Source organism: Penaeus chinensis, chromosome 28 (genome assembly GCF_019202785.1).
Source record: "Penaeus chinensis breed Huanghai No. 1 chromosome 28, ASM1920278v2, whole genome shotgun sequence".
Lineage (NCBI taxonomy): Eukaryota > Metazoa > Arthropoda > Malacostraca > Decapoda > Penaeidae > Penaeus > Penaeus chinensis.
The window spans coordinates 17407423-17422373 of record NC_061846.1 but is presented as its reverse complement, the minus strand read 5'-3'; the positions used below and the strand labels follow the sequence as shown (position 1 = coordinate 17422373).

Here is a 14951-nt window from a genome sequence, read left to right as displayed (position 1 = left end):
ACCTGATGATATGCACGTGGATATGAAATGCATATACATTTACAAGCACACATACACGTGTGTGTGTGTGTGTGTGTAGATATGCGGAAATATGTGTATAGTGTGTATGTATGTGTGTGTGTTTGTGGATTTTGATCATTTTAAATTATCTGCCGTGTCAACAGCTCAGGTCATTAGCGGCGAATGTGTGTGTGTGTGTGTGTGTATGTGTGTTTCTAATTCGGGCATTTCTGACAATTTTAAGCCATGAATCATCATGCGTCAGCGCCGCGATTCTCAGTAAACGAATGCACTAATGGCATTACTCGCAGCAACACACAGTTGGGAAAGCTGTGGTCTTTACATCTGGTACTCAACTGCACATCCCCTAATCCGGGAAATTCTCAAAGTTCTCTTTGCAGTGCGCCCACAGACTACGCCCAAGCCTTAGACATAAAAACTACAAGATATCTAAGGTACCGAAACGTCCGTGGGTACGTTGTCTCAGTCGCCGATGTTGGTATGAACTCCATCTGCCAAGACTGGACATATGCTGTATTTTTAAACCGGTGAGGGTGGACCATGCTCTAAAGGCCGTTGCAATGAATGACTTTGTGGAAGCACTTCATCCCCTTGCCAACTGAGCAACATCGGTACTCGATCATTATCCCTTGTGGTATCTTTGCAGTATATTATTCCACAGTGGTTTTCATTGTTCTTAGGTCAGAGATACAACTTTCAATTCAGAAGAGAGTAAAAATCAAGATCTCGTATGCATTTAGCTATAATATCTACGATAGACTGCAGAATAGACTGGTCTATCAGCTACGACGTATGCAGATTTAAAACCCAGCCAAACATCATTCTTCTTATTCCAACTATTTCCAGGAGAGTGAATATCCCATAACAGAAATTTGCCGCGTATCAGCTGTAACTAGTACCATATGATTTGCACAGGACAATCGCTTTCTCTCCTCCCACACCTGGTACTGTATTTTGGGTCCGGTTTTCTCTCACCAGCCTTTATACACAACAGAGGTATTTGCTCTTTGTTGGCTGCTATTTATCTTGGACGTTGTTTAAAAGACTGCATTTGTCTCTACTGTTCGTTTTGTTAATTTATTGTTGTTGTTTATCAAGAGGTATTAATTGTAATCAATGCAAAATGAATGTAGAGTATATCAAGTCAAATAACTGCCCGAGTCTTGACATGACAGTAGGGACCCGACATCAGCGACTGTAATTGATTGTGATCCTCGCTACAGTAAAAATCGGGAAAAAAAATGAAAAAATGCCGACCATGCCGAACCCATTGTACTAAATAAATATCTTAAAAAATACACTCTCGGACTTACGGCATTTTCCATAAGGCCTGAATCCTTAACAAAGCGAATTTATCCGGAAGGACAGTGAGGCATAACTTTTATATTGGCCAAATATATAGTCTTATACTATAAAACACACGAATATGCAGAAGGCCTTTTCGCATTTACTGCTTCATCAGGGCATACATAAAGATAAAGCAGTGAATGCGAAAAGGCCTTCGGCATATTAGTGTGTTTTCCTGTACTTCCCTTCATTGTTCTACTTGCAATTTGTTCGACATGAATTCTACATGAGTCTTAGTGGAGCAAAATAATATATATGTTAGGGTTTCTAATTTCTAAATGGTAAATATTGAGACTCATCTCAATTTACAATTAGTAACTATGCTAGACAAATACTTATATAAAAAGCAGTGCATGATACGGAGAGAAATCTTATGAAGTTTATGTTCTTTACCTTTTCTTCTATTACAAATTAAGTCTCACACATCTACAAAGTAAAGTGGATAGTATATGCCTAACAAACTTCCCCTTAAAATGAACCAAACTCATTTGAACACGAAGTGACCGTCTTCGTCTTACATATTTCTGTGTTGACCTAGTGTTACGGAGGATCTTTACTACTGAATTACTTTTTAAAAAGTGGGCGGTTCAACTGGTCATGTGTACGCGTGTTTCTGACCGACCGCCTGACTATCATGGCCGAATCATAGCACTTTGGTGCGAAATCTGGGGGCTGAGGGGAGCCCGCGATAACCAGACCTAGAGCGTTCCTTCCCAAACGAATACATGGTCTACTCCAGGGTACAATTAAATACTATAGACTGTAATTTCTTTAGAATAATTATAAATATCTCTATGCATTTATAAACCTATCGGAAGATTTATAACATTATATGAATTATTTGTTATGTATCAGTTATTAGAAAGTTATTTAACATGCAAAACTAAACAAGCAAGAAGATGCTCTTTTGTTTTTTAGATAATCAGGCCCGTCCGTGTGTGCGAAGATGTATATATAAATATGTAGGTATAGATAAATACATACGCAATATATATTTATATGTATACATATGTGTTTATGTACATGTATACATATATATGTATACACACATACGTATTTACATATAAATATGTGTGTGTGTGTGTGTGTGTGTGTGTGTGTGTACACGTATAAATATATACATATACAAATAAGTAGATAAATATATATGTATATGTATATGACTACACACACATATATAGATACATATACATACATACATATATATAAGTATTTATGTATAAACATGTACGTATGAATATATATATATATATATATATATATATATATATACATTATATATATATATATATATTTATATATATTTCTACATATAAATAAATAAATTTACTTATTCATTTATAATTATAAACATATGTATGTATGTATATATATAAATGAATAAATACATTAATATAAATATATTTCTTTACTTACAGATATAAAAATATGTATGTGTTTGTGTGTATATGTACGATATTTATACACATACACACACACACACACACACACACACACACACACACACACACACACACACACACACACACACATACACACACACACACACACGCACACATACACATATTAATGGTTACAGTGCCATATGGTGAACTTATGGTGGTCATTTATATATAAAAATGTAAGTATATACTTGGGTAGCAAACATGTGCACTTATTTTCCATTCAAGTTAATGTATGTTAAAGGAGTATGCACTTTAAGGAAACTATTTTCCTCTTGTCTTATTTATTGATCAAACTTACAAATGTAACAAAAATGTGTGAACTTAAGAGGAAAAAATCAAACATACCACCAATAACTATAAAATACAAACTACAATATTTTAGAAGTTATAAAATTAGCGACAACCTTAGAACTATAATAAAATAATTTATGTATTTCAAAGGAAAAATGTGTAATTATAAAATTAACAGCAACCTTAAAGTAAATATTAGAAACTTAAAAATAAGCAATACATTACACAACATATATAATACCAACGAGCAAAAAAAAAATCAATAATATAACTACAACAAATAAACAATAAAATCAATGTAGCTTCCTCCCTCCATTTTTTTTCTAATTATCCAAAACCATTCTCCTGCTGCAGTATCTGGAACAAAAAAATAACATTTACACACAAGAAAATGATTAATTATTATTATTTTTTTTTTTTTTTTTTTTTACTGTAAAGAGGGGACTTATTTTAATCACAACAAGTAAATTTAGCATTCCTGAAACTTGTTTCAATGCACATTGTACTAGTTGCTGTTGATTGTACATACCAGTATTATTATCTTTAATATAAATATCAATATTCTTGAGATATGCAAATAACTAAATCTTTATCAGATTTTATTTACAAATAATTAGACATCACATAAACAACAAAAGGACACCAACAAGATCATGCAGAAAACATGAAAACTAATATGTTATTTAACACTAACCTCTTGCGAGATACCGAAATGTTAATGCCAATCGATGTTCTACAGGAATTGCCTTTCTCAGCTGAATATCCTTCTTCTTAGCGTAAGGTTTCATAAGATGCAACTAGTCATGATTAAAAAAAGACCTCCATGTTCGAAATCTGTAAAAAAAAAAACGTCTTCCAGTGTCTGTTCCTTTACTAGCATAATTATGGTACTCAGGTCTGTTCTTTTTCTCCATGCTTTAACCCATGATCACTTCGGTATTCTTTTCTCATTCTTTACAAAGTTAAAAGCCTCTATACACAAACCTACGGTGAAATAAGGGAAACTATCATTGTGCTCCGCGCTACCGCGAAGTCAATCCTTGGGTATGTCTGGGCTAGCACGGAGGCTGTTTCGGCAGTTGAAACACTCCGTCTGGCAGGGCGGACGGAGAAAGGTCGGGCCCGCGCGTAAAGAAAGCCAGTTGAACCTCGCCTTTATATGGGCAGATATTATAAAAGTTCGCTTATACGTAACCGGCCGGGCCATATTTAGAAGGCCCGGGCGAAGCTAGAACTTCGCAAATCATAAAGAAGAAAGATACGTAACCGAACGCTATAGAATGATCATGCTTATGTAACCGAACGCTATAGAATGATCATGTTAACACCATATTAGTCTCCTTTACTTTGTTATATCTAAGATAGTGTAATATGGAAAGAGGTTTTATTGTGGAGAGTATGAGACTGTAATCGTGTATATCGTGGTATGACAAGGAATGTGCAGGATTCCTCAGATAGCGCCTTGTCTGTTTACATAGGCACTATGTCTGTTTACAAGGGTTCTCTGGCAGTTTAATAGGGTATGAACCTGCATACGCATACAGAGGCGCAAACACTTTAAGAAACGTCCAATTCCACAACGTTTGACTGATGAGCCTAAAAGTAAATGCTGCAATTACATCTCATTACAACATTACAGGGAAGAAAGACTCACCAATAAGTAACCACATCAATCAGTAATACAGTTAGGCGAGACACACAAAAAAAAAAAAAAAAAAAAAAAAATCCGTTACATGCTTAGGCCATGAGATCAAAGTTAAATTGATATAATCACAGCACATGTTGAAGTGTTTATTTTAAAATCTTAGTGACAAATGACGGTCAAGAGTGCATTTCTGCGCATCTCCCGTAGGAGTGTTTCTTTTGCTATCTTTTGAAAGCTGCTTGTTGAATGAAATTACTATTGGGTAACTGAAAAAAATGCATGAATGAACTTTCCTGATTAACAACCATGGGTGAATGAAATACGAAGCAATGGAATACCATCGCTCATGTTAGATAGTAGTGTTTCCAAAATGTCACTAAAGCTAAAGTCATCAATCAAAAGTATGTGTTTATGCATTTCTCAATACTATTGTTCTTTTTGTTTGTTGATTTATTTACTTCTTGTTCCATTACTTTTTTTTTTTTTTTTCTTTTTGTGGACAGAAATAAAGCCTGACGTTAAAGATAAAGTTCTTTAGATGAGGAAAAGACAGAGGTTTTAAAATTAAGCATGCATTTTTTTGTTGTTGTGTGTGTGTGTGTGTGAGTGCGTTTGTGTGGCTTTACTTCTATTGTTTATTTATCTAAATGAGCTTCTTCTTTTCTTTTAACGCTATTATATGTCACTATTATGCATTTGTGGCTATAAAACCCCGTCTGTCTATTTCCCTACATATCTATTCACACAGGAGAGTGAATATCCCACACAATATATATATCTAAACTATTTGCCATATATATTAAATTGTTTAGAGGTTCCTGTCCGTTTTTAATGTGTTTCATTGTAAAATGTCCCTAGCTGTGAAATATGGCAGGGAACCATGAAATTCAGTTCATAAGTTGAATATATTCCAACGGAACTTTTTACTTTTTTTCGCATGTTAATTCTATGCAGAATATATTCAATTCTTTATATATTGTTTGTATTCAGCAAATGAAAAGAGTAAAAATAACAAACAAATAAAAGGTTACATGTTTTGATATATGTATTCGATTTGAATATATTTGAAGTATAAATCAGAAGCTGTACAATATACATGATAAACACTGCATTTCATTGGAGGTTGTTGGATTCTCATGTTCCCTTTCTATGTTCTGTAAATTATAGATTGGATAATGTTAGAAATCAAACATTATGACTGATGTGTTCATATACCCTTTAATGTACACTGAAGCAATACAGCCATAAGACTGATATATTACAAAAATAATATATGCAATAACTTCCTATCGATAAGAATATCCTTCTTAGAAACACTTTCGGTGGACGATGCCGGGACCGGACTCGTCATACTCATCCTTGGTGATCCACATGGACTGGAAGGTGGACAGAGAAGACAGGATGGAACCACCGATCCAGACGGAGTACTTACGCTCAGGAGGAGCAATGATCTTGATCTTGATAGTGGAAGGAGCAAGAGCAGTGATTTCCTTCTGCATGCGGTCAGCAATACCAGGGTACATGGTGGTACCACCAGACATGACAATGTTAGCAAACAGATCCTTCCTGATATCAATGTCGCACCTCATGATGGAGTTGTGGACGGTTTCCTGAATACCAGCAGATTCCATACCAAGGAAGGAAGGCTGGAATAGAGCCTCAGCGCAACGGAAACGCTCGTTGCCAATGGTGATAACCTGACCGTCGGGAAGTTCATAGGATTTTTCAAGAGAGGACGATGCAGCAGCAACATTCATCTCACTCTCGAATTCAAGGGCAATGTAGCAAAGCTTCTCCTTGATGTCACGAACGATTTCACGTTCAGCAGGTGGTGGTGAAGGAGTAGCCACGCTCAGTCATAATCTTCATCAGATAGTGGGTCAGGTCACGACCAGCAAGATCGAGACGAAGGATAGCATGAGGAAGAGCGAAACCTTCATACACGGGGACAAAGTGAGTCACACCGTCACCAGAGTCGCAAACCTCACCGGTTGTACGACCAGAGGCGTACAGAGACAGGACAGCCTGGATGGTAACATAGGTGGCTGGAACCTGGAAAGACTCGAACATGATCTGAGTCATCTTCTCACGGTTGGCCTTGGGGTTGAGGGGAGCCTCAGTAAGAAGTGTTGGGGACTCCTCAGGGGCAACACGGAGTTCATTGTAGAACGTGTGGTACCATATCTTCTCCATGTCGTCCCAGTTGGTGATGATACCGTGCTCAATAGGGTATTTAAGGGTGAGGATACCACGCTTGCTCTGGGCTTCATCACCAACGTAGGCATCCTTCTGACCCATACCGACCATCACACCCTGGTGACGAGCGCGGCCGACGATGGAGGGGAAGACTGCGCGAGGGGCGTCGTCTCCGGCGAAACCGGCTTTGCAAAGACCAGAGCCATTGTCTACCACAAGAGCAACAAGATCCTCGTCGTCACACATGATGGCGGTTGTGGTCTATGGGTGTAGGACTTTCCTGTGCAGTATAAAAGATACAAATAATTTATTTTACACAATTTGATTTTGCTTTAACTTTAGATTTTTACTTTGATTAAGAATACTAGGGTAAATTCCTAAAATAGTATTCCGCACACGCACAGACACGCAAATACATTTGTACACACGAATGGACATACACACACATAACAGTCAAATTAATTACTGTCATTGTGATTATTATTATCATTATCTCCATAATGATTATTATGATTATCAACATACTGTTATTAATGTTATCATCATTATCCTTCTGATATGGCAATGCTACTCTTTGGATAAAAACGTAAGAACACAAAAGATGAACTGCCCTTATGCATTATCTGTCATATCTATATCAGTTTATTACTTAATATCAAAGAAAGCACTTTTCTGATTTCCTTCAATTGATTTATAGCTATACACCAATGCAGTAAGTCGGATTTGCTTTCAAGTTTACAAAGACGTAAATCCATTTTCCCAAATATAATCCATGAGCCACATGTAAACCTAAACACCTTTCAAAAAATATATAAATAAATAAATAAAAAGCGGACAGTCCTCCACACTCTCGGCAAGCACAACCTACCCGTCTCGAGTCGAACACTGACTGCCGGACTTCATTGTAGAAGGCCGCTTAAATAGCAGGCTGTGTCACAAGATTCATTCATTTTTTACTCTTTTTTTGGGCTTCGTCAGCTATGAGGAACTCAAAGCTTATTGCCGTGTTCTTGCAAGTTGGCCAAAAGCTCTTCTACAATGGAAGATGGTTATTACTGCAAAATATAAGCTGACAATATGAGCTACCAACTGCTACCATCTGTCTAACCTATGTACGGTATGTATGTAAGTCTGTAATTATACTCATCGGCGTTTGTAACGGGAGGGAACACAAGTATTTACTGCATATATAAAAGTGTGAATAATGATAATACTGAGGATGATAATAATCAGAATAACGATGATGATAATGATAATAATAGCTATAACAATGACATTGATGATAATTACCATTATTGTTGTTATTGTTAATGGTGTTATTATCATTATTATTATTGTTGTTAATAGTTTTATTATTATCATTACTTATATTATATTTTGCAGGTAGCAAAACACAAGCTAAAACATGGTTGACAATGAAAAACGAGAAGAGAGGAAATTTACAGAAAAGTAAAAATCTCATACACGTAACATGATACAATTTCAATGAATATGAACTACACAGAAAACGTGTAACAACGATCGACGCAATCCCATGGATCAGTGCTTATAGTTTTTCATTGTTATCCTTTCTTAACAAACGAGAAGAAACAAAAAAAAAACTTCCAATTTTAATCCCTCCTCGATTATAGGCATTGAGTCATGTTCTGCATCCTGCAAAAACATCAAAGGCTGCCAAGACTTAGGCATGGCGATGTTTTTTTTAACGAAGTTTGTTTTCCCCATGCAAAATAACCACAAGTCTAAGCTTAGGGAAAGAGGTATGCACACCTGTCAGTGCCTCCCTTCTTCTTCCCTTTTTTTTTTTTTTTTTTTTCTTACATTCTTCTTCTTTTTTTTTTTTTTTTTTTTTTTTTTTTTTTTTTTTTTTTTTTTTTACGTTTTCGAAATACATTATCGAAATCTCAAAAGGATGTCAACTGTAGATGCAATATTCGGTCAATCAATACACCACTCTGGTCATTTAGTTTGCGAAGTCAATTCAAGCTTAATTGGTGTAATCAGTTTGGCAAGCTTGTATAAACATGATTAGATTGAAAACACCTACTTGCTGTTGTTGTTGTTGTTTTTTTTTTTTTTTTCTTCAAACTAGAAAAGTCGAAATTTCTTGATACCTTGTAAGAAAGGTAATTATATTTGGTAGAATTTACATATGAAATTAATAAAGATCGTGGTATTTCATTTTCTTAAAACTCTTTTGGAAAAAATCCAGATTTGGTTCGGAAAACGAAACCAACGAATGTCAACGAATATTTGGACACATTTTAATGCTGATCTAATTCTGACAATAATCTGTAAAGCCCGCACAATATTTTTTCGCGTTTTTACCGAGTATTTATATTTATAATAAATATCAGACAAATTTGATTCTCCCGCACTTTTGCTGTTAAACTATCACTTCCATTACATACAAATTGGTTTGGCGATTGATATGTATTCATACGCGTGTGGGTATGTGTGCAATAGACAGAAAGGAGGTGTTACAACTCTTCCAGACGGGGATAGACAACACATCATTGGAATATCTAGTGTGGCAAGAAGAGATGAATATTCAAGTAAAACAATAACCATGCGCATATGCATATATATGTGTGGAGATAAGTGTATGACAAACATGGAAGAGTTTGTAAATTATGTAAAATATAGTAATATGATATTGATATAGATGGGTTACACTCACTCACTCTCTCTCTCTCTTTCACAGACTCTCACACGCATACTCATTCTTTCTCTCTCTCTTTCACACACACACACACACACACACACACACACACACACACACACACACACATACACATGTATGTTTTTATATATATATATATATATATATATATATATATATATATATATGTGTGTGTGTGTGTGTGTGTGTGTGTGTGTGTACAGTACATACTGTATATGTATGTGTATTTATATAAATACACACACACATATATACATATATGTACACACACACACACACACACATATATATATATATATATATATATATATATATATAAGAAGATCTTTGATCAGAGAGACACTTTCTTTTTCTTATTCTTTTTTTTCTTTTTCTTTTTTTTTTTACATTTTTGAAATTTCCAAAGGATGGTATTATAGATTCAATTATAGGTCAATCAATAAATATACCACTACTGTCATTTAGTTTACGAAGTTGATTCAAGTTTGATTGGTGTATTCAGTTAAGCGAGTTTGTATACACATGAATAGATTTTTTTTTTTTTTTTTTTTTTTTTTTTTTTTAGCATATGCGTAACAGAGACAAAACTGCTTCAAACGAGAAAAGATTATTAAATCCCTTGATACCTCATAAGAAAGCTAAATATTTTTGGTAGAATTTACATTTGAAATTAATAAAGATGATGATATTTTATTTTCTTAAAACTCCTTCGGTAATGGAAAAAAAAAATCGCGATGAAAACAATGAACATTCCATATTGCATATATGAAATTATGTCAAGAATAATAGCCAGATTTGGTACGAAAAACGGAACCAACGAATGTCAACGAATATTTGGACAAATTTTAATGCTGTAAAGCCCGCGCGATATTTTCTCGTGTTTTTACTGTGCATTTATGTTTATAACAAATATTACACAAATTTGATTATCCCGCATATTTGTTGTTAAATTATCACTCCCATTACAAACAAATCGGTTTGGCAACCAATGTGTACTCATCTATCTGTATATTACACACATACACACATGGAAACTTTGGGGACACGAGGTTTGGAAAACATTACACTCACAGGGCGCATTGAAGTCACAGAGACTAAAGACAGGAAAAAAACAGTAACGAAAAGTGATATAGGAGAAGTAAGGAGAAAGCACCGGTAAGCCATGGTCGCCCACGTACAAAACAGATACGACACAAAGATGTAAAATACATAAGTTTCCCTTTTCCCTTTTTTAACAAAGAAAAATAAGAATAACTAAATAAATATGAGAGTGAGTGTATGTGTTGGAGGAGGGATAACACAAATATAAATAAACAGCTTGTAATGTTTAACCTAAACTGGTATTTCAGGAAGAAAACAAAATATACTATTCTTTTGAAAACTAAGAAAAGGCGTATAGCACTGAATCCTGAGGTTGCTCCCTCCTCCACTGCATTTTAGTTACCTAGACCAGTCCAGTTATATTCAGTATTATAATGTGGATAAATACTAACGGAGGGGAAGTTAGGCAAGTTTTCTTTGTGTTGAGATGGCGCCCGTGGGAACGGCAAGGGATTGTATATTTAAGTTTTATAATTTCTGTGATATTGCAATATCCGATCAACTTACCGGTATATACTAGCAATTAATTGTTTTAGCCCAATGATAAAGTATTTCTTAAGGAAATCATGACTATGTTTTTGATCAAAGGAAAGGCTAGAGAAAAGGTGACGCACCCTCGGCTTTCTAAGCAGATCCAAAATTGTTTCAAAAGAGTGATTTACCTTTCTTGCCTTTACCTTATAATTGACATGCTGATCGAATGGACAGGTTGCTGTAAATGTTCAAAATAATGGTACGTTTAAGTTCAAAATACAGTGATTCAGAAAAGGTAAAACTTACAAATATTACACATTAAAATATAGCATATATAATTGAGATCTAGATTTGTAGATGGACTGTGCTTGGAAAGACGTTTCTTGCAGCCAGCGTGATGCAAGTGCGCGTAGCTTGTGGCCGACAGGAATCGAGAGGTAAAAAGGTGATGATGACATGGATTATTGAGCAAATATGTGATTTTAGTGTATGCCAGACACAAATGCACACACATATAAACACATACAAAATATATAGACAGATACCTTTATATATATATTTATATATAAATTCTGCAAATATATCGACATTTGCACATGTATTCCCATTATTTGTTAAGCTTATCATTCTTTAACCAAAAGGAAAAGCTTTTACAATACATTGTATATCTGTACACTTAATTCAACTAGTAAAATTGAATTAAAAGGAACAAAACTATTAAATTCATACTTTTATTTTTTCATGTGTAACAATTAGGTCAGCAGTATAAATAATATACAAATTTTTGTGTCTTTGTTTTTGTGTGTACTTGTGAGTGTGAATACAGGTGTTTAGAAACATTTGCGGTGGACGATGCCAGGGCCGGACTCATCGTATTCTTCCTTGGTGATCCACATAGACTGGAAGGTAGATAGAGAGGCCAGGATGGAACCACCGATCCACACGGAGTATTTACGCTCAGGAGGAGCAATGATCTTGATCTTGATGGTGGAAGGAGCCAAGTTCGTGATTTCCTTCTGCATACGGTCAGCAATACCAGGGTACATGGTGGTACCGCCGGACATGACAATGTTAGCGAAGAGATCTTTCCTGATGTCAATGTCGCACCTCATGATGGAGCTGTGGACGGTCTCTTGAACACCAGCAGATTCCATACCAAGGAAGGAAGGCTGGAACAGAGCCTCAGGGCAGCGGAAACGTTCGTTACCAATGGTGATGACCTGACCATCGGGAAGTTCATAGGACTTATCAATAGAGGAGGAAGCGGCGGCAACGTTCATTTCGCCTTCGAAGTCAAGGGCAATGTAGCAAAGCTTCTCCTTGATGTCACGGACGATTTCACGTTCAGCGGTGGTGGTGAAGGAGTACCCACGTTCAGTCATAATCTTCATCAGGTAGTTGGTGAGATCACGACCAGCAAGATCGAGACGAAGGATAGCATGAGGAAGAGCGAAACCTTCATATACGGGGACCATGTGAGTCACACCATCACCAGAGTCGCAAACCTGACCAGTGGTACGACCAGAGGCGTACAGGGATAGGACAGCCTGGATGGTAACATAGGTGGCGGGAACCTGGAAGGACTCGAACATGATCTGAGTCATCTTCTCACGGTTGGCCTTGGGGTTGAGGGGAGCCTCAGTGAGAAGTGTGGGGGACTCCTCAGGGGCAACACGGAGTTCATTGTAGAACGTGTGGTACCAGATCTTCTCCATGTCGTCCCAGTTGGTGATAATACCGTGCTCAATGGGATACTTGAGAGTGAGGATACCTCTCTTGCTCTGGGCCTCATCACCAACGTAGGCGTCCTTCTGACCCATACCGACCATCACACCCTGGTGACGGGCACGGCCGACGATGGAGGGGAACACGGCACGAGGGGCGTCGTCTCCGGCGAAGCCGGCCTTGACCATGCCGGAGCCATTGTCGCACACGAGCGCACACAGATCCTCGTCGTCACACATGATTGTTATTGTTGAGGAGGCCGAAGGTCACCTTAAAGAAAAATGAAGATATGTTAGTGAAAGCTACTGATTCTTATCGACACAGGACAAGGAGGAAGAGCTTTTGTGTTGCTTACATACGCACATAAATATATACATATGTGTGTATATATATATGTATAGATGCATGTATTGGTATATATGTATGTACATGTCTGTGTGTACATATGTAATTGTGTATATATGTGTGTGTACATATGTATTTGTGTGTGTGTGTACATATGTATTTGTGTGTGTGTATATATACATAAATATGTATATACCTATATGTGATGCATATGGATGTGTGTGTGTGTGTACATATGTATATATATATATGTGTGAACATATATATTTGTATATATATATATATATATATATATATATATATAGATGTATATATATATACACGTGTATATTGATATAGATATGACCATATACGTATATATGTTTGTGGTTGTGTGTTTTATTGTTATTGCTGCAGTAAAAAAGGTTATACACTCTTTAGAAAGCGATCTTGCGTTCGTAAAGAAAAGCTTCTTCACTGAACCGTACTGCGTTAAGATTGTTCCTCTTACATAAATGTCAGACATAGCAAGGGATGACACAAACACAGCGAACAACAGGTGGAGGTCCCGCGTGGTCGAAAATACTAGTTATTTTGAACCTTTTTTCTGTCGTCCACTGTGCCGCATTTGGAATATATGAATACTAGTGACATTTCTTTATATAGTATATATACAGTATGTAATATACAGTATGATTAGTATGATATGAACATGAAAGTAATATAATTTTAGTTTCTCGAGTATAAGGTATGCGTTTGTGTGTGTTCGTGTTTTCTGCGTGCCGACCTATGTGTGTAATTATGTGTATAACTTCTGTGAAACTACATATCGAACAGATAGAAGAATATGGATTTATTAACACAATTACTATCGTTTGCACGCATACGCGCGCATACACACATCACACACAAATTCACAAACACACACTCACACTTTTATGTGTGTGTGTGTGAATGTGTATTACACGTATGTGTACACACACATACGTGTATGCAACTATATATATGTAATATATATATGTAATATATATATGTAATATATATATGTAATATATATATTTATATATATATATATATATATATATATATATATATATTTATATGTGTGTGTGTGCACATGTATATCTATATGTATATATCCATACATATAGATATATACTTACAAATACACACACGTACACATATGTGTTTGTGCATATTTATATATATACATATTTACATGTCTGTTTACACACACACACATATCAATGTGTGCTTGTGTGTATGCACGCACGCACTCCCATATGAGTTTATATGCCTTAACCAGGAACAAACAAACCAAGCAGATCAAAGCACACATTTCTTAGAACGCGACCACAATCCAGTCCAGATCGCCTCGCCACTACAGGACTCTCGCCCATCACTCCCCCAGGATGTCTTCGCCCTTGCAGTCACCACCTACCTACGCCGCGTGGAGAAGTGACTGGGGTGAGAGGCTGGGAAACCGCTTTAAATACAATCCTCAGAATTCCTTCGCTCCTTATTTAGCTAGTCCGTCTTCACATTTTTTTTTTTTTTTTTTACTCATCCTGCCACTTTTTCAAAAGTGTTCGGTGGGGGAGTTCCGTGGTAAGATCAGTGCCAGGAAATGTTCATAAAGTCCCTCTCTTAAGTTTTCAAAATAAACTTTACGACGGGAATTCCTGTGTTGTCTCTCTGT

The 14951-nt window shown here is 36.1% G+C and overlaps 1 protein-coding gene and 1 pseudogene across 1 annotated transcript; both read right to left on the bottom strand.

Annotated features, from left to right (window-relative positions):
- Positions 1–5948: 5948 nt before the first annotated feature.
- Positions 5949–7251, bottom strand: LOC125039818 (annotated as a pseudogene).
- A 4671-nt stretch (positions 7252–11922) lies between these two features.
- LOC125039817 (actin) lies at positions 11923–13198 on the bottom strand. Its single transcript, XM_047634112.1, has one exon. The coding sequence runs from the start codon at positions 13165–13167 to the stop codon at positions 12034–12036; it is 1134 nt and encodes a 377-aa protein (XP_047490068.1). The 5' UTR covers positions 13168–13198; the 3' UTR covers positions 11923–12033.
- Positions 13199–14951: the final 1753 nt, after the last annotated feature.

Bases quoted from the DNA above. Each gene is read 5' to 3' on its own strand.
- LOC125039817 (XM_047634112.1), bottom strand. From the start codon at position 13,167: ATGTGTGACGACGAGGATCTGTGTGCGCTCGTGTGCGACAATGGCTCC.